Consider the following 18,705-nt stretch of genomic DNA (forward strand, 5'->3'; position numbering starts at 1 on the left):
GCTCTGCCTAGCCTCTGGCCTCCAGCTGCAGATCCCCGTGGCAGGGCTTCTAGAACCCACACTGCTTCTTATGAAACATCATGAACTATGGCACTCACTCACATTGATGGATCCAGTTCTGGGCTGAGCCACTTAAAACAGCTGGTTGATGTGGGGCAAGTTACTGTCTCTCTCTGCATCTCAGTATTCTCATCTGTAAAATGGGCATAATCATATAACTACCTACCTGTTATGGCTGTTGTAAGGATTAAAGGAGATACCTTAAGGCTTGGAACAATGCTTTCACTATACTAGAGTTAGCACTTAAGAATTGCAAGCTGTTGTCAGTTTTATCATTATACATATGATCGTATGTAATAGTCGTAACAACCCTGTGAAATAGATAAAAATTTAATTCCCATTTCACAGATGGGGGAACTGAGGATCAGAGAGACTCAAACTTATATTATTATTCAAAGGCAGAGCAATGATTTGAACCTACATATCTGACTCCATAGCCTGTGTTCTGAGGAAAAGTTTTATTGGGTTCCCTGTGAAATTCCCATTTCCTTCGGGTGCGAGGAGAAGGAAGCCACTGATTTAAATAGATTTGACAATTTCACAGCTTTTCCCACTAATATTTGCTTGCCATCTGGGTGTTCATTTATGCCCACCAGGCAAAAGGCATGAAAACAAATTCATTGCAGAAAATTTCTATACCACGGAAGTTCTATCTTAGATCTGTGAACAGAGACCACTTTTTGATGAATTTCATGGAGGAGAAGCTCAGTGACTCTTACAAAATGTCAAGGTCCGGCAGGAGTGTAGATAGGGGATTGTTGACCTACAGGAAAAGAGCAGTGAGGCCCTCAGGACAGGCAGGAAGAATGGGGTTGCCCTTAAACTTCTGGGAGGCTTGCTGAGCACAGGCACTGTGATGACAGTCTTGGCTTAATCTAAAAGGCATATCCTTTCTTTGTTGAGGAAATTGAGCAATATGGTGTCACTACAATAGAGGGTCACTCCCACCCTAACCCTAAGCCTAACCTTAAACCCTAACCTCTAACCCCAACTCTAAGCCTGAACTCTAACCCTAACCCCAGCTAAACCCTAACTCCTAACCCCTAACCCTTAACCTCAACCCAGGTACCCTTGGTTCTGACTAGGTCAGTTCTCCTTCACTCCTTAGTGACTTTTTAGGGTCTTGGATTCTTCGCAATGCCAGTCCCTCTCCAGCAGGTGACTTTGTAACCTTGGCCTGAAGCCACCTGCTCCTCAGTGAGAAGAACTAAATGGTGCCTGGGAACGCAGCCGCCTCCCTCCCCTCCTGTCCCTGGCCTGACCTTTTCCTTCTTGTTTTCCCTGAAAGCCTCAGAGAACCGTGAAAGCTCTGTATGACTACAAAGCCAAGCGAAGCGATGAGCTGAGCTTCTGCCGTGGTGCCCTCATCCACAATGTCTCCAAGGAGCCCGGGGGCTGGTAAGGCTGAATAGAGGCTGGGCTGCTTGGCACGGGGGCTTGACTTGTCCTTTCTTGGTGATGAGACTCAGGTGCTGGCCAAGTCTGACCCCCTTTGTCTGTCATCCTGGGCTGGCTTTGACCTCTTGTGTTAAGTCCCTTTTTAGGAAGGTGGCTTGGTGCATGCTCCATTTGAGAAAATGGACAAACAACAGTATTAACAGTTATCAACATATCATATCATATATTGTATATTATTATAATTACAACAGCAGCTACCATTTATTGAAGTGTTACTAAGTGGCAAGCAGTCTGCTAATTGGTTTCATGCATTGTCTAACCAAATCTTCAACCAAATCTTCATTACTCCCTGTGATCAGGACTATGATGATCCCCACTTTAAAAATGCGGCGAATGAGACTTTCCAAGTCACAAAAATAAATACTAAATACTAAATAGTGCAGGCGCTTTACAGTACACAAGACTGTGTGTTATTTCCAATTCAAATTCTTATGCTATTCCATAGTCCTGTGCTGTATGCAATGGCCACATCCTGAATTGAAGACAATACGTCTTTAGGGCAAAGGTACCTGGGTATGCTAGGGTTTAGTACCACTTCGCTTTCTAACCTTGGAAGAAAAATTTGCTGCCCACCGATAGGTTTCTGGGCAAGTGGTTTTGTGGGGTGACTTCTGTCTGAGAGCAGTAAGAACTCGCTCATATTAAACCGGTGAGCACTGGTTTAAGTACCTCAGAGACTGGCATTTCTGCCTCCCACAAGATAACTAGACCTGGCTTAGAAATCTGAATAGCAGCATGCATGGAGTGCTTCTATGTGTGTCAAGCACTGTTTTAAGCACATTTGAAATAACTCACATCATTTGAAATAACTCAGTTAATCCACATGATGACTGTAAAAGGTTGGTTCTGTTGTTACCTGCATTTTACAGATGAGGAAACTTGAAGCCTTGAGAAGTAGTCACTTTCCTAGGGCCACATAGCAGGCTGAAATTTGAACCCCCCCCAGAGCCTACACTCTTAACCCCATTCATCTGCTAAGTCCTTCCCTGTCCTCTTGCAAGGTGCCTTAATCCAGGGATTGTCAAACTTTTTCTTAAAATTTGCAAACCAATTCATACCTAGATTCCCCAGAACCAAAGATGCAGCCAAGTTATCTGTTGAGCTGGAGTAGGGGCGTAGACCTGCCCTGTTTGGCCTTGCTGACATCGCAGTCGCTACTGCAGCCCCTGCTGCTTCCCCTTGGAGGCCCCCACAGTGTTGTCCATCTGCTTATCCCAGTTCAGAGGCTTGGCTTTGCCCAAGTCCCTCCACTCAAAGTGGCACAGAGTTGAGGTCTCTTCCAGGCACACTGGCTTTCCCTCATTGTGCTCCTGTCCCTGCCTTGGTCAACATCCTGGTGCTCACTGGGTGGGTGACTGTCATTTTTGGAGTTGTGGGTGGAGCCCAGCTGACTACTCCAAATCACAGTTTTCCATTCTGTGTGAGACGGCTTCATGCCTTTCTATGACTCTGATAGGCAGTTCTCTGAATTTTGAAGTCTCGTCTTAAGAGACTGGCAGAAGTTTGTTTGGCAAGGGAGTGTGGGCAAACCGCCCAGCGGCTGTGGTCATTTCTGTCTCTGATGGCAGTAGTGGTACAGGGGGCTGCCTGTGTGAAACGGCCTTTTTTGCATACTCCCAAACTGGTTCCCCTGTAGCTAGGGGACCAAACAGTTGTTGTCTGAACCAAGATGCTCCTTGAGTGAAGGGAACGTAAAGTGCTCAGTCCTGGATAGATGGTATATATGATCGCTGTAAATACAGCCAGCCCTTGCCAGAAGTGGGTCTGGAGAAATGGTGCAGAGGGCGTGAAAAGTGCTTATAACCCGTGGTCCTGTGTCTCTGCTAGGTGAATTGGTAGCATCAGTCCTCACTCTGCTTATTCAGACCAAAAAATTGTTAATTTCTTCCCACCACGATGGAGCACAGACTTGATTAAGATCCAGAAAGGTCAGCCGGGTACAGTGGCTCATGCCTGTAATCCCAGCACTTTGGGAGGCCAAGGCGGGCGGATCACTTGAGGTCAGGAGTTTGAGACCAGCTTGGCCAACATGGTGAAACCCTGTCTCTTCTAAAAATACAAAAATTAGCCAGACGTGGTGGCGCGTGCCTGTCATCCCAGCTACTTGGGAGGCTGAGGCTTGAACCCGGGAGGCGAAGGTTGCAGTGAGCCGAGATCATGCCATGCACACCAGCCTGGGTGGTAAGAGTGAGACTCTGTCTCAAAAACAAAACAAAACAAACAAACAAAGATCCAGAAAGATCTCATATAGTGGGGAAGATAATAACAGGTAATTATACGTTAAGTATAAGGTGTGGCTGCTCGGATGACTGTGGGGACAGGATGCCAGGGGACCACAGAGGAAGAGTGCTCAGCCTAGGGGGCAGTCAGGGAAGACTCCCTGGGAGAGGAAATGCCCAACCTGAGTCTTAAATTAGTGGGGGGAAACTGGGTACCAAGGGCATGGGCCAAGGCATGGAAGCCAGGCAGCGTGGCAGGGGCATGATGGGGACGATGAGTCATCTGGAGCAAATGTCATGGAGAGTTAGGAGGTGACGTCTGGGAGTCCGGGGGTCACACTATGCTGTGCTGTGGTTGCCATGTTGAAGAGTCTGGGCTGGATTCCAGAGGACCTGGGGAGCCATCATGTGGCGTGGTCAGAGGTGCATTTTGGAGAGTCCCTGGCTACAGAAAGTGGCTCAAGAGATGGACAGGTTGAAGGGAGGGGGTTTGCGTGTCTGGGCATGGACTTGCCGGGAGGAATCAATCTTACAGGTGCTCTCCGTCTGGTGGGGTCCAGGAACATTCATAGATGGATTATGTCCCGTGTTGTTAGTGTCATTATAAAGATAGAGAACAGTGTTTTAGCTGAATAATAATAAGAGCTAACACTATTGAGTATTTACTGTGCACTAGGCAGGCGCTGTCCCAAGCACTCAGCTTTTGTTAATTTAGAGTCCCAATAAAACGCTCTGAGGGAAGCACTCGCATTTGCCCATTTTGCAGATGGATAGTCGGAGGCACAGAAAGCCTCCACAGTCAGTGGGAGAGCTGGAATTTCATTCCAGCCTGTCTGCCTCCAGAACCACCTTCTCTCTAAATTCACAACCTCTCTGAAATGGGGGTGAACTTTTGTCTTGTATGGTCTCTGACTTCCACTTAAAGCACTGAAACTTCTGACTTGGGGTATCTTTGATCAAACATTAAGATCATGTGATGAGGAGGGAAATCAGACCCCAATAACTCATTGGTAATTAAAAAAAAAGAAGTTGCCTTTGAAATGCTCCGTTGTCACAGATAGTGACACTGGTCACCTGGCCACTTGCTGCCTGTCACCATCAGAATCAAGCCAGCGGTTGGGGGCTAATAAGCAGTAGTGGGGAATGCATGCCACCTGCTGACAGCCCCCCATGTTCTCTCTTCTTATCCAGGTGGAAAGGAGACTATGGAACCAGGATCCAGCAGTACTTCCCATCCAACTACGTCGAGGACATCTCAACGGCAGATGTCGAGGAGCTGGAAAAGCAGGTGAGTCTCCCTCTTTGATGCTGTTGCAGGAAGAAGGGATCTGCGGGTCCAGTTTTTCAGGGATCTGTGCCATCTCGGTGGTTGAATTTTTCCATGTGCTGCTTGTGGTCTCTGTGGAGCTCTGGATCAGGAAAGGCAGAGTGATAGGGAAATTGAGATTGAGTTGTTGCGGGTGAGTTGCTGTGACAAACCGGCCGTGATTTAATCAGGTTGTGCTGGGCTTGGAAGGGTTTGAATATGCAGGAGAATTCCCACTGGAGTGAAAGTGGCCAAATGGGGAATTTGTCCTTTGCTTAAGCAACTTGCAAATGAAACACATGTATGTTGGGCAGCCAGACATTGAGAACGTGCTCGGGTTGAGTAAGCAAGCGGGTCTAACCAGAAGGTGAGATGAGGCCTTCCTGGTGACTTTGTAAACCTGGTGGTGGTTCCCTTGCCGCCTCTTGTTTAGAGAGCAGCCACATGCAGCATGCCGGTGCTGCAGCAAGGATGACTTCTTTGTAATGAGGACTTTAAGATCCCGTTAGAGCCCCAGGTGTTTATTTTCTAAGGGAGGTAGGGCAATCTTGGAAGGCTTCCTGGAGGAAGGAGTATTTGAGCCTTAAAAGTCAAGTTAGAGTTCAACAGCAAGAGACTGGCAGAAGGGAGTTCCAAGTGGGAGGTACAGTCTAAGCAAAGGTGTGGCAGTGGGAATGTGGTTGTGTTCTGTGTGCTTGGGCTGAGGCAGAGACGTGAAGCCCTTGCTGCGACTGTATACTGCGCTGCCCTTACCTGAGCATCAATATTTGTCTGGTGCAGGGGCTGGGGGTTGGGGTGGTGCAGGCAATGAGTGGATGCCTGGTTCTGCCACCTCTCCTAAGCCCAAGATATTCTTCGTCTCAGCCAGACCCTGGGATGTTTCGAGTGTGCAATGGGAGGCAGAGCTGGAAAGGGTGATGGGGGCTCTGAAAGTCTTAAAAGCCAGATCACAGAGCATGGGCGTTGCTTCCACAGGACATGGGGAGCCACAGAAGGTTCTTGAGCTGGGCTTTAGTAGGCAAAAGAGTCTCATTTTGTAATAAGGTCAGATAAATGGTCTAGGATGTGTTTTGAAACCAGATCTGAGGAAGCATTGTGAAACCTGTTCTAGAATTCACAAGGCACGTTTTTACGGATTGGAAAATGAAACTCCTAACCTCCTGGCACCCTCTCCGCGCCAGGTCCCTATCAGCTCCATGCTTCATTATTTAGCTCTCTCTCCGTAGACGTATCTGGTAATGAAAATGCATTTTAAACAGTTCCACAGGCAGTGTCTCTGCTAAACGGTGTGCTTTGGAAACCGGTTGTCTTTTTATTATTCCCGTTACAACTAACGTGAGTTACGTCTTGTTTCTTCATAGATTATTGAAGACAATCCCTTAGGGTGTCTTTGCAGAGGAATATTGGACCTCAATACCTATAACGTCGGTACGTGCACACATCATCTTAGCTTGGATTCCCACCCCTATCCCCCATGGGTTGACCTCAGCCCCGCCCTACACCGGGATGTGGCTGACACAGGGTCTTGTCTTGAATGCCAGCTCCTTCCCTGGCTGTAGCTGAGTATTTAGGTCAGGCTGGTCAGTGAGTATGATGCTGTGTCTGCTATTAATGTCTGCTAAAACTGTAAATGCTAAAACAGGGTCTGGTACATAAGTGCTAGATGGTGGTTAGCGGACGTTATTACCAACATCACTCTCACTATCTCAGGATCCGCCTGTGTTTCCCATGCGTTTCGAAGGAAAGCTGAGCTGTCAGCCTGGCCGAAACGCGGCATGGAGTTGGGAGTCTCGGGTTCTAAGCCCAGCTCTGCCTCTCTGTTGCTATGAGACCACAGGCCTGTCACTTCTCCTCTTTGAACCTCTGCTTCCTGGTTGCTCTGATGGGGCCCAGGAAACCCAGCCTGCCCATGTTGACTGTGCTGCAAGGGGACGTGAAGGCGTGGCCCTGAGGCCAGGCTTGTCCAGTGGTGGCCGGGGTCTCATGTGTGCTGGGCTTCCTGGCTCTTGAGCCTGCCTGCTTTGAAGTGCGTGTGGTGCAGCTCCCATGTGAAGGGACTCTGTAGCAGGCCTCCTTGTTCTGGGCAGCCCATGACCCTCCCTGGGAAGGCATGGGCATGGTTCCCTGGGACTCAGGTGACAGCAGCCCCAGGAACTTCGTGTTTCTATTACCAGTGCTCTGCTTTACACGTTAATTAATTATTATTATTATTTTTTGCGATAGAGTCTCTGTCACCTAGGCTGGAGTGCAGTAGTGTGATCTTGGCTCATGCAGCCTCTGCCTCCTGGATTCACGTAATTCTCCTGCCTCAGCCTCCTGAGTAGCCGGGATTATGGGTGTGTGCCACTGCGCCTGGCTAATTTTTGTATTTTTAGTAGAGATGGGGTTTTGCCATGTCGGCCTTAACTCCTGACCTCAAGTGATTTGCCTGCCTTGGCCTCCCCAAGTGCTGGGATTGCAGGCATAAGCCACCCTGCCCAGCCTACGTTCCACATTTGTTACCTGCTGCTTTTCCTTTACAACGATCCAGCAGGATAGGTCGGAGAGGGAGTCTTTGCTCCCATTATCAGATGAGAAAATCAAGGTCCTAAGTGACCACCACATGTGCTGAGGTCCTATGGGCCCGGGGGGTGCGGGACCCCTGCGTCCACTTCTGGTGCTCTCTGCATCATCTTCCCCCATCCCTGTATTTGCAGAGCAGAGGCACATGGCTCAGTGGTTCTGAGTAGCAATCTTGGAGTCAGGTTTGAACTGAGCCTCAATTTTACTACTACTAGCTGTGTGACCTTCCACATGTTACTTTCTCTTCATCAGCCTCAGTTTTGCCTCCTGTAAAATGGGCCTAGCAAAAGCAGGGTGCCTGTAGTCCCAGCTACTCAGGAGGCTGAGGCGGGTGGATCCCTTGAGCCCTCAAGAGTTTGAGACCAGCCTGGGTAATGTAGCAAGACCTCAAAATCTTACAAAAAAAAAAAAAAAAAAAAAAAAAAGATGCAGTACGTGTAATATGCTTAGAATATTGTCTGGAATATAAGAGCTCAGGAATCTTAGCTATTGATACTATTTGGTAGATAAGTTTCCCTGTCATAATCTTTTCTTCTCTGTAAGATGCTTTCTCTGTGTCTAGAGAAGCCATGCCACATTTCTCTCCTAGCTTCTGGTGACTCCTTGGTGTTTTTGGCTTGCGGCTGCATTCTTCAGTCTCCACATTTGCCTGCACTTGGCTTTCTCCCTTGTGTCTGCATCTGTTTGTAAAGCCATTTAGCTGGGTGTGGTGGCTCATTCCTGTAATCCCAGCACTTTGGGAGGCCAAGGCGAGTGGATTGCTTGAGTTCAGGAGTTCGAGACCAGCCCTGGGCAACAAGGTGAAACCCCTCTCTACAAAAAATACAAAAATTAGCCAGGCTTGGTGGTGTGCACCTGTGGTCCCAGCTACTTGGGAGGCTGAGGTGGGAGGATTGCATGATCTTAGAAGGTGGAGGCTGCAGTGAGCCAAGATCGCACCACTGTGCTTCAGCCTGGGTGACAGAGTGCGACCCTGTCAAAAAAAGAAAAAGCCATTTAAATTATTTATTTTTTATATATAAAATATTATACATAACACAGAAAATTATGCACAATATCCTAAGTGAAACAATCAGTTCATAAAATTTTATGTGTTGTAGGTAAACATTTTGTAAAAATGCCAAGTTGCTTAGTTATATTTTAAATCTTTTTAAAGTGAACGTGTATTGCTTTAGTAATTTGTAAAAAATATTTATGATGAGTGCAAAAAGCATTTTCTAATTGGTCAATCAAAAAGATTTTCAGTGTTTCTTTTGATCAAGATGAACATGTGTCTATAAAGTAGACAAGAGGGTATTTTTTTTCAGGTTCTCTCATGCATTTTAATTTTTTTTTTTCCCCTGCATCTTAAGTGTCCCTCTCCTTTCTCTTACAAGGATACTCGTACTTGTTGGGTGTTGGAATTGCCCTAAATCCAAGATGATCTCATTTTGAGATCCTTAACCTAAGTACATCTGCAACGACCCTATAAGGTCCCATTCACAGGTACTGGTGACCCGACACATCTTTTTGGAGGACACTACTGAATCCCCCACATCCTTTGAGCAGTGATGTGTGTGACGTGTACCTACCCCGATGGAAAGTAGACGTCCCCATCAATGCTAATCGTAATGATAGCAGTGGCGGTTGGTCCATGAGAGAAACGGCTCAGGCAGGGTGCAGTCTGGTCTTTGTGGCCCTCTAATAGGCTGATCGGGACATTTCCTATTGTCTCCCCCAAGTGAAAGCCCCACAGGGAAAAAACCAGAAGCCCTTTGTCTTTATCCTGGAGCCCAAGAAGCAGGGCGATCCTCCGGTGGAGTTTGCCACAGACAGGGTGGAGGAGCTCTTCGAGTGGTTTCAGAGCATCCGAGAGATCACCTGGAAGATTGACACCAAGGTAGGCACCTGTTCACCGGGTGCAGGTGGGCCTGCATTCTCAGGGCTCTGGTGCTCAGCTGAGGCTGTGGGTGGGTCCAGGCAGCAGGATGAGCAGATCCAGGTGCTATTCAGAATTGGCGGAGGAGACCAGGTGGGTTCAGACAATAGGAGCACCTCTTGTTAGGGAGAGGCAGGGATAGTGGAGCTGCCCTGGGAAGGTGGGTCTGGTCGTCTGGTTCGAACCTTCAGAAGGCTGAGTGCGTGCAGCAATGCTCAGTGATGAGGTCTGTGCGGCCCCACATATCTTACCAAGGAAGTTACTGCCTTCCTCGTTTTGAATAGTTTCTAAGTATCATATAAAGCAGTCTGGATCCTCCCCACAGAAAATGCTCACTGAGCTCACCTGCCTGGACCTGGAATGGGCTCTGAGAACACAGCAAATCAGCGAGACGTGGTTCTTTCCGGTGGAGGAACTTCCCTTCTAGATGGGAATGACCTTTTCAGGGCTGTCCTACTTGAAGTACTAGTCTCTGGCTGGAAGTGTTTTGGGACGGTGTGAGCTTCTGGATAAGAACAGGAGGTCTAGGAGTTGGGCATACTGGAGTTTGCATCCTGGCAGGGCTGGACCCTGGGCAAGCAACCACACTTCTCTGGGCCTCCGTTTCCTTGTCTGCAAAATGAGGAACCACATTCATAACTCAAAAGTACTTAATCACTGCCTTGTCATTATACCAGAGCGACATGGGCAAGTGCCACCCTGTGTTTGATGATGGAGTAAGGGCTGTCCTTGTGGCTGCAGAACTGGAAAGAAATTGTAGGGTTTCCTATGGACCCATTTGCTTCTAAGGTAGATCTTGACCCCAAGGGCTGATTAAAGCCTTCCTGTGGGGCCTCTCGTGCCTTCTGACTTCTGGCTAGCGTCAGTGAGTCTCTCCTCCAAGATACTTAGTCATCTACCAGTGGCCAGGTCATTTTTTTTCCCCCTGGGAGGGCCTCACATCTTGGCCAGTCCCTGGTCACGACAGGATCCTTGTGTCCTCTTTAGGAGACTTTGCAGAGGGGGCCGGTCCATGGGTACCCTCACTGGTGGGACATCGTCTTTCTCTGACCTAGGATCTCCTGGGGGCCTTCCCTAGGGCTCCTAATTCTTCCCATGGCTTTTCACACCACCAGCCATGGGGGAGGAACCATGAGCTTGTGGCCAGCTGTGCTGTCCGTCTGGCTTTCCCAGTGAAGCCATCTCTTCTAGGCCCTCGAGTGCCTCTGATGCTGCAGTACAGCTCTGAGGCACAGGGGGGCGCCACAACCCTGAGGTTTATTTGAAAAATCTCCAAATGGCGTATTCCGGCTCTCTCTGCTTTGCTTAATGGGGAAAAGTGTTTCTTCCCTAGAAGGCTCTGTCTCCCCTGCCTCGCACCTCCTCTCCTGTGCATGAGGGTTTCTGAAATGAAGCTGAGCTGTTCAAGGCTGCTGTTGGCGGCCTTTGGTCTACATTCCTTCCTAACTGGTTTTCATATTTGCTGAGATTTCATGAGAATGATTTTTAAAGTCCTATTATTACATCTGAGGGGTAAAAAAAAAAAAAAACGGGACAGCAGAGTTGACGGAGTTCCCGCACTGAGCACAGCTAGCCCTTTTGGGGAGCTGGTGTTGGGGGGCAAAGGAAGAAGGCCCCATTCCACTCTCGGGCAACCAGCGGCGGATAAACTCTCTGCTCGCTGCCAGGACCTCTGCCTGTCCCTAAGTGCCCTCATTGTTACACAGTCTGTGGCCACCTCATTGATGGCGGAGGGCAGTCACAAAATCCTTCTAGTTAGTGGGTTTCCAGAGCCTCACCAACTGTATTGTGATTTCCCGTTCTGAGATGACAGCTGCAGGCCCAGAGAGTAATTGTCATGCAGTTTTTTTGTTTTTTGTTTTTTTGAGACAGAGTTTCACTCTGTTGCCCAGGCTGGAGTGCAGCAGTGGGGTCTCGGTTCACTGCAGCCTCCACCTCTTGGGTTCAAGTGATTCTCCTGCCTCAGCCAACCAACTAGCTAGGATTACAGATGCCTGCCACAATTCCCAGCCGATTTTTGTATTTTTTAGTAGAGATGGGGTTTCACCATGTTGGGCAGGCTGGTCTTGAACTCCTGACCTGAAGTGATCTGCCCGCCTCAGCCTCCCAAAATGCTGCGATTACGAGCCACTGTGCCCGGCCTTGTCATGCAATTTTGAAGCAGCAGCTGGCGTTTCTTATTGAACTGATATTGTCTTCTGCTGAGGTTGGGAGGAAAAAGAAAAAGTGAAGCCCCATACCTTGTCATAGCGCTGTGTTTTGTGTGAGGCCAACATTCCAGAATTCGACAGGCAGGCCCACTCCCTCATTTTAAGCAATTCTGTTGTCACTGGAGTGAGCTGTGTTATTTCTGGGGTTTCCTGTCTGCCGACAACCCCGTGGTGAAAACTGTGCACTAAGAGTATAAAGTCAAGTTGATTCAAGGACCAGGAGAAAACGCCTGAGGTTTGGAAAAGAAACATGGCTTTGGTTTCTGTGACAGCACTTTAGTATTGATTGCTTGGCTGACACCTTCTTTACCTGTTAGTTCATGCACTTCCCCCCACCACAGCCCTTCCAGCCTGACCCCTAGAGCTTGCTGTGTCCCCAAGGACATTCAGGAAGGATGGAAAGGGCTGACAGAAGCTGGGGGTATGTGGACAAGCTAGAGCCAGCATCAGGGGCTTAGAGTCACACTCGAAGCTGTCCTGATGATGTGGTCACAGCAGGAACTCACGTAAAAGGCTCGTTTGCTGGTCACTGCCAAGGTCCACTTTGGCCCTGGGAATTGTCAGCACTCATGCGTGAAGGCGTTCTTACAGAAGAAATTGGGTGCCTTTACCTGCTTGTTTACAAAACATGACTTTCTGGTTCTTTGCCTAGGGGAGGTGTCTCCTGGGGCAGTATGAGTAGCTACCATGTGCCCATAGAGTGCTAAGGCCTCTTTGTTTAATTTTTGCAATAGCCCTGTGAGGTAAGGATTCATATCAGCCTCATTTTACAGCTGAGAAAACTGAGGCACGAGGAGACTGTATGCCTTGCCCAGCCGGCACAGTCTGAGAACAGCTGGGCCAGGTTTCAAACTCACATTCCAGTTCCCACTGTCTTAACAACTGGGTCATGTTGCCTCTCTCACCTAGTGACCACCATCACCTGAACACTTGCTCTGTGCACAGCCCTGCCATCAAGGGGCATATCTCAGTGGGGAAGTAAGGTCTGCGCATTGGCACCGAATGGCATTAATGTAGGACAGTCAGGCAAGGGACGGTGAGAAGCAGAGCACACCAGCTGAGGCACTGAGTGATTTGGAAGGTTCCAGGAGGGCAATATCCTTTCCCAGTCCTGGCTGGAGCTAATACACGGATTAGTTTGTTTTCACACTGCTGTAAAGATATTACCCTAGACTAGGTAAGCAAGAGCAGGGAAAACTGCCTTATAAAACCATGAGATCTCGGTGAACTCGCTGTTATCATGAGAACATCATGGGGGAAACCGAGCCCATGATCCAGTCACCTCCCACCAGGTCTTTCCCTCAACACCTGAGGATTACAATTCAAGACGAGAGATTTGAATGGGGACACAAAGCCTAACCACATCAGCTTCCCAGAGAAGGAATGATTTGGGCTGGGTCTAGAAGGAGGGATTTGATGGACCAGTGGGGCGGGGGTATATGGGCAGCAGGACGAGGAGTCAGGAGGGCATTGCTGTGGTTCAGTGGGAGCCGGGATAGGAACTCTGGGTCTGGATGCAGGAGGCATTTTAGTGAGATTGTCTCCAGAACCTGGCAGCTGACAGGGTGTGAGGGACAAAGCAGAGCTGGAACATGTGGTGGGTGGGGCAGGAGCCCACCCCGTGTTAACAGGGCTTTGGCAGCATCTGGTCTCGACACTGGCTCGCTGTGAAGGCTGAGATAAGCTACTCAACTTCCGTTAAACGGAGATAATTCTCCCTGTTAGGGTGTGGATTGACTTAGGTAGTATCCATCCAGTGCTTAGCCTGTGACGCCTAGAGCTAAGCACCCCCCAAATAGTGACCGTTATTTAAATATTCTCTCAAGGTTCCCCCTTGGCCAATAAAAGTCTGGTAGAATTTGGGGAGGCCCAACAGGGTTGCCTGCTTTAGGGTGAAGTGAGAAGCTCATCCTTACATGCAAGGAGTTAGATTTGGCGGTAGGTCCTCTGAAGGGAGGCACCTCCCGAGTCCACGGCACATATTCTGGCCACTGGGTAGTGGTCCCCTTGGACAGAGCCCTGATGGGCAGAGTTGGGGAGCAGGTGTGCAGGTTTTGAGGGTGCAGGGGATAAAGAGTTATGACAAAGATGCTGGGGTCCACAGAGCCCACGAGGATTTGAAGAACTAGAATTTGAGACACTCTAACAGTGTGGCTTTAGGGGCGGGGACAGGAGGCAGAGTTAAGGACAGGGGTGGTGACAGAGAAGAGCCCCCTTCCCCTGCCATCCTGACCTCAGCTATATTTGAGGGCTATGGCCAGGACTGAGCTGGACACCAAATCCTCATGGAAATAGCTTTGTCAAGAATTTTGACAGAGGAAGAAATGAGAGGGGCGGGGTTGTCTTCAGGAAAGGAAAACATTCAACCACATGAAAGATCCGAGCATGCGAGAAAGCAAAGTGGGGATGCAGGAGAAAAAACACAGGGCGACCTGGGAAGATGGGATTTCTCAGGGGCGGGCACTAAAGACGGTGAACTCCAAACAGGAGAACAACATGAAGTACTGGGAGAAGAACCAGTCCATCGCCATCGAGCTCTCTGACCTGGTTGTCTACTGCAAACCGACCAGCAAAACCAAGGACAACTTAGGTAACATCTTTCCTAAGAATCTGCCCTATAACTGCAGTGAAAACTTCCTTCGTTTCGAGTTTGACGTTTTCAGAGAGGGCAGAGTGGGTGCATGCTCCTGTTCTTAACTGCTCCCAGTAGATGGCCTCAGCTTGGGTTTGTCCTCCAGGTGAGGGAGCCGGTGGAAGAAGCTCTTTTGGTGTCTCAGTAGGAAAACCCACTGTATTAGTCCATTTTCATGCTGCCGATAAAGACATACCTGGGACTGAGTAATTTATAAGGAAAAAGAGGTTTAATGGACTCACAGTTCCACGTGGCTGGAGAGGCCTCACCATTACGGCAGAAGGTGAAAGGCACATCTTACCTGGCAGCAGATGAGAGAGAATGAGAACCAACCAAAGGGGAGACCCCGTAGAAAACCATCACATCTCATGAGACTTACTACCACATGAACAGTATAGGGGAAGCCCCCGTGATTCAATTACCTCCTACCAGGTCCCTCCCATAACACGTGGGAATTATGGGAGCTACAATTCAAGGTGAGATTTGGGTGGGGACACAGCCAAACCATATCACCCACTTAGTGGGTAGATTAGTTCTTATTGCCATTACCACAAACTTGGTGGCTGAAAACAACACTTATTCTTGCACATTTCTGGAGGCCAGAGTCTGAAATCGGTATCGGGGTCAACATCAGGGTGTCAGCAGGGCTGTGTTCCCTCCAGAGGGGAAAGCAATTCCTTCTTCCAGTTTCTGGGGGCTGCTGGCATTCCTTGGCTTGTGGTCACATGGGCTTCTCCTCTTCTGCTTCCCTGTTACAAGGACCCTTGTGGTGCATTAGGTCTACCTGGATATTCCAGGATAAGCCTCCCATTTTCAAGCTCCTTAATCACACCTGCAAAGTCTATTCTGCCATATAAAGCGACACATGCACAGGCTTCAGAGATTAAGGCCTGGACATCTTCAGGGGCCATTACTCAGCCCACCACAGATACAGTTTTAAAAAAAAAAAAGGGGGCCTTCTACCATGTTCTCCAGGTAGCAAGTTTTTGATGATGCTGTACATATTTTTTTCTTTGGGGTGCTTCCTTATGTTTCATCTTAGAACAGAAGACCAGCCAGACAATACTAGACCCCTGAGTTAACTTACTGGGAGGCCAGTCCCTAGGAACCTCTGTTCAGGGACAGATGTCAAAGCTCAGGACTCAGCAGGCTCAGCGTGTTAACTGCCTGGCTATCCCACCACAGCTGGATGGCGGGAGCCAAGATGAGGCCTGTCCCCTTCCCTGTCCTCTGTCCCGCACAGGCACCCACATCACAGCTCTACCTGTGGGCAGTGGCAGGTGATTCTCAGTTTGTTCATCTTGTGTCTGTGATCTCTCTGGATCTTCCTCTCCCAAGATTTTCTCTTACCTAAAACCATCCCCATATTCCCTCTTCTATAACTACTGCTTTTGTGTTTTCTTGTTCAAGAATGTTGGTAGTTAAAAAAAAGTAAATTACAATAATTCTAGACTAAAAGGCGGTGGGAAAACTAGGTCCCTTTTTAATACCTGGAACCCCCCAGAGGGCAAAAGTCCATAGTGACACCAATTGGCACAATATCATCAGAACCCCCTGAATGTCAAAGAGGGAGATTCCTGGTTTCCTTTTATAATCTGAGCATCCAGTCATTGCACCAAACATTAAGAAAATGCAGAGATGAGACACAGAAGTAGTGATGACCTTTCTCTCTGTGTGCAGAAAATCCTGACTTCCGAGAAATCCGCTCCTTTGTGGAGACGAAGGCTGACAGCATCACCAGACAGAAGCCCGTCGACCTCCTGAGGTACAATCAAAAGGGCCTGACCCGCATCTACCCAAAGGGACAAAGAGTTGACTCTTCAAACTACGACCCCTTCCGCCTCTGGCTGTGCGGTTCTCAGATGGTGGCACTCAATTTCCAGACAGCAGGTAAAGGCAGACTAAAGGTAGTCCAGTCCCTGCAAGGTGGTGGTGGCAATCACTCCAGGCCAAGTCAGCTTGGGTCAGAGATGCCATGTGGTGTCTAGGAGTGAGTGGTTTGTCTGAGGGACTGCACAGTTCAGCAGAGTGCTGGTTAGTATGAGGTCCAGCAGCTGAATGGAGGGATGAGAGGACTGAAGGGTGCCTGGCTCAGGCAGGCTTCATGATTGCAAGTAACAGAGGCTGAGTTAGTCTGGCTTAAGAGAAAAAGAAAATGCATTAGCTCACGTAATTCAAGCATCTTTGGAGCCCTCTTCTCCTGGCCTGTTGCTCTGGGAGGGCATTCTGCTCAGACTTTCTTCCAGAGACGTTCATATGGTGGCATAACCAACATACAGAAGCTTCTGGACATAAAGTGGTCGCATAAATCATGGGGCTTTGTGCTTTTGTTGTTGTTATTTAAAACCTCTTTCGGGGGATCTGTTCATCAGTAGCCTCCTTTACATTCTTTTTGTAGCCACCTTGGATTCCATTGAATGGAACAATCATTTATTTAACAAGTCCCCGTGTAGGCACGTGTAGGTATTCCCCATTACTTGCGTCACAAACAGCACTGCCTTCTGTACCCTGACGTGAGCGCCATTCCGCAGACGTAGGAATGTGTCTGTGGGACAGAATTCTCAGAAGCGCAGGGAGGGTTAAGCAGCACTTGCATTTTGATCAACTTTGCCCTGAAGAAAACCACTGAAGATGCGCCTGCAGGTGTGCCTGAGCTAAGCCACGCTGCCAAACTGCCCTCCAGAGAGATTGTGGGCGGAGATGCAAATAGGTGGAGGTTGGAGTACACTCTTTTTGTATAACTTCACTGAGTTTTGTTGAACTTTTTGCCATTTGCACAACTGAGAGGTGAAAACTGATATACTGTAGTCCATTAGAGCTGCTTCTTGTAAGTGACATTAACCAGTTTTTCTCTTATTTAAGGAGCAATGACATTTTCTTTTCTGCAAACTATTTGTGCTTCTTACCTGATGTATCTATGCAGTAGGTATTTATAGCATAGATGTATCAGAACTAAGAGGTTAAAAATTTATATTCATATATTTGTCATTTGAATTAAAATAGCCTATGCAATTTGTTTCTACATAGATACTTTTAGCAAGTTTGAATCTTTTCTTTTTTTTTTTTTTTTTGAGACGGAGTCTCGCTCTGTCGCCCAGGCTGGAGTGCAGTGGCGCGATCTCGGCTCACTGCAAGCTCCGCCTCCCGGGTTCACGCCATTCTCCTGCCTCAGCCTCCCGAGTAGCTGGGACTACAGGCGCCCGCCCCTGCGCCCGGCTAATTTTTTCTATTTTTAGTAGAGACGGGGTTTCACCATGGTCTCGATCTCCTGACCTTGTGATCCGCCCACCTCGGCCTTCCAAAGTGCTGGGATTACAGGCGTGAGCCACCACGCCCGGCCTGAATCTTTTCTTTTATGATTCGGGAGTTTGTGACATACTTGGAAAGATGTTCCCCAGTATGGGATTTTGTTGTCTAGAAAACCCTATATTTTCTTCGAGTGAGATACTTATTTGAACAGCTGCCTCACATTAATTTTGGGAAAAGGTGTCATTCATTCCGCACCTAGGAACTTGTGGCCTAGGAGGCCAGCACGCTCATGCCTGACTTACAGCAGGCCTTCACTTTCCTTCCCAGATAAGTTCATGCAGATGAATCACGCGTTGTTTTCTCTCAATGGGCGCACGGGCTACGTTCTGCAGCCTGAGAGCATGAGGGCAGAGAAATATGACCCAATGCCACCCGAGTCCCAGAGGAAGATCCTGATGACGCTGACGGTCAAGGTAAAGCCAGCCCTCCCTCCCTGCCAGGGGAGCCCGCTGCCCTCCCTGGGGGCTGCGCCGACGTTGCCTTGAGAGCGGGGAACCCATGGCTAGGAATGCTTGTTGTCTTGTTTAAACTAAACTATCCACATTCAGGCAGTGTTTGAGGATCTTTTCTTGCAGTACACTCCACGGTCGTCTGGGAGAAGAGGAAAGGGAGGGGAAACCTCAAACCCACGTCCCCTTGTTGTCTGTGGGGGTGAGGTACGACCCTGTCTTTCTGGGGTCCCGGTGAGGTCAGCCTCTGGCTGGAAAGAAAGAAAACATGGGAAACAGGCATTTGGTCTTAATGGAGACATTTTTTCCCTTACTTTGTCCAGTTCCAGGGCTTGTTAAAATTCATCTGACTTTCAGAGAAAGTGTTGTTACTTTGTAAGAATTTTTGAAAAGTAGAGAAATGAATTGCATTTCTCATGAAATTAAGGGCAGTGGGGGGAAGAAGCATATGTAAACAGAGGCCTTTAAGTAAACTGCAGTTACAAAAAGAGTGCCACGTTGTCCCTCAGCCTTTCCTGGGGGCAGGGAGATCCAGTGATTAAGCTCTGCCTTGATCAGAGGCACCTGCTTGGGCATGGATGT

At 48.5% G+C, this 18,705-nt stretch overlaps 1 protein-coding gene across 1 annotated transcript in view; it reads left to right on the forward strand.

Annotated features, from left to right (window-relative positions):
- The window catches only part of PLCG2 (phospholipase C gamma 2), a 190,312-nt gene that overhangs the window by 150,900 nt on the left and 20,707 nt on the right, over positions 1-18,705 (forward strand). Inside the window, exons 22-28 of the mRNA XM_050773193.1 lie at positions 1,349-1,458; positions 4,929-5,025; positions 6,405-6,471; positions 9,327-9,484; positions 14,221-14,323; positions 16,046-16,255; positions 17,942-18,087. Of these exons, the coding sequence (XP_050629150.1) occupies positions 1,349-1,458; positions 4,929-5,025; positions 6,405-6,471; positions 9,327-9,484; positions 14,221-14,323; positions 16,046-16,255; positions 17,942-18,087 (891 nt within the window). The remainder of the gene's footprint in view (positions 1-1,348; positions 1,459-4,928; positions 5,026-6,404; positions 6,472-9,326; positions 9,485-14,220; positions 14,324-16,045; positions 16,256-17,941; positions 18,088-18,705) is intronic.

Source organism: Macaca thibetana, chromosome 20, assembly GCF_024542745.1.
Source record: "Macaca thibetana thibetana isolate TM-01 chromosome 20, ASM2454274v1, whole genome shotgun sequence".
NCBI lineage: Eukaryota > Metazoa > Chordata > Mammalia > Primates > Cercopithecidae > Macaca > Macaca thibetana.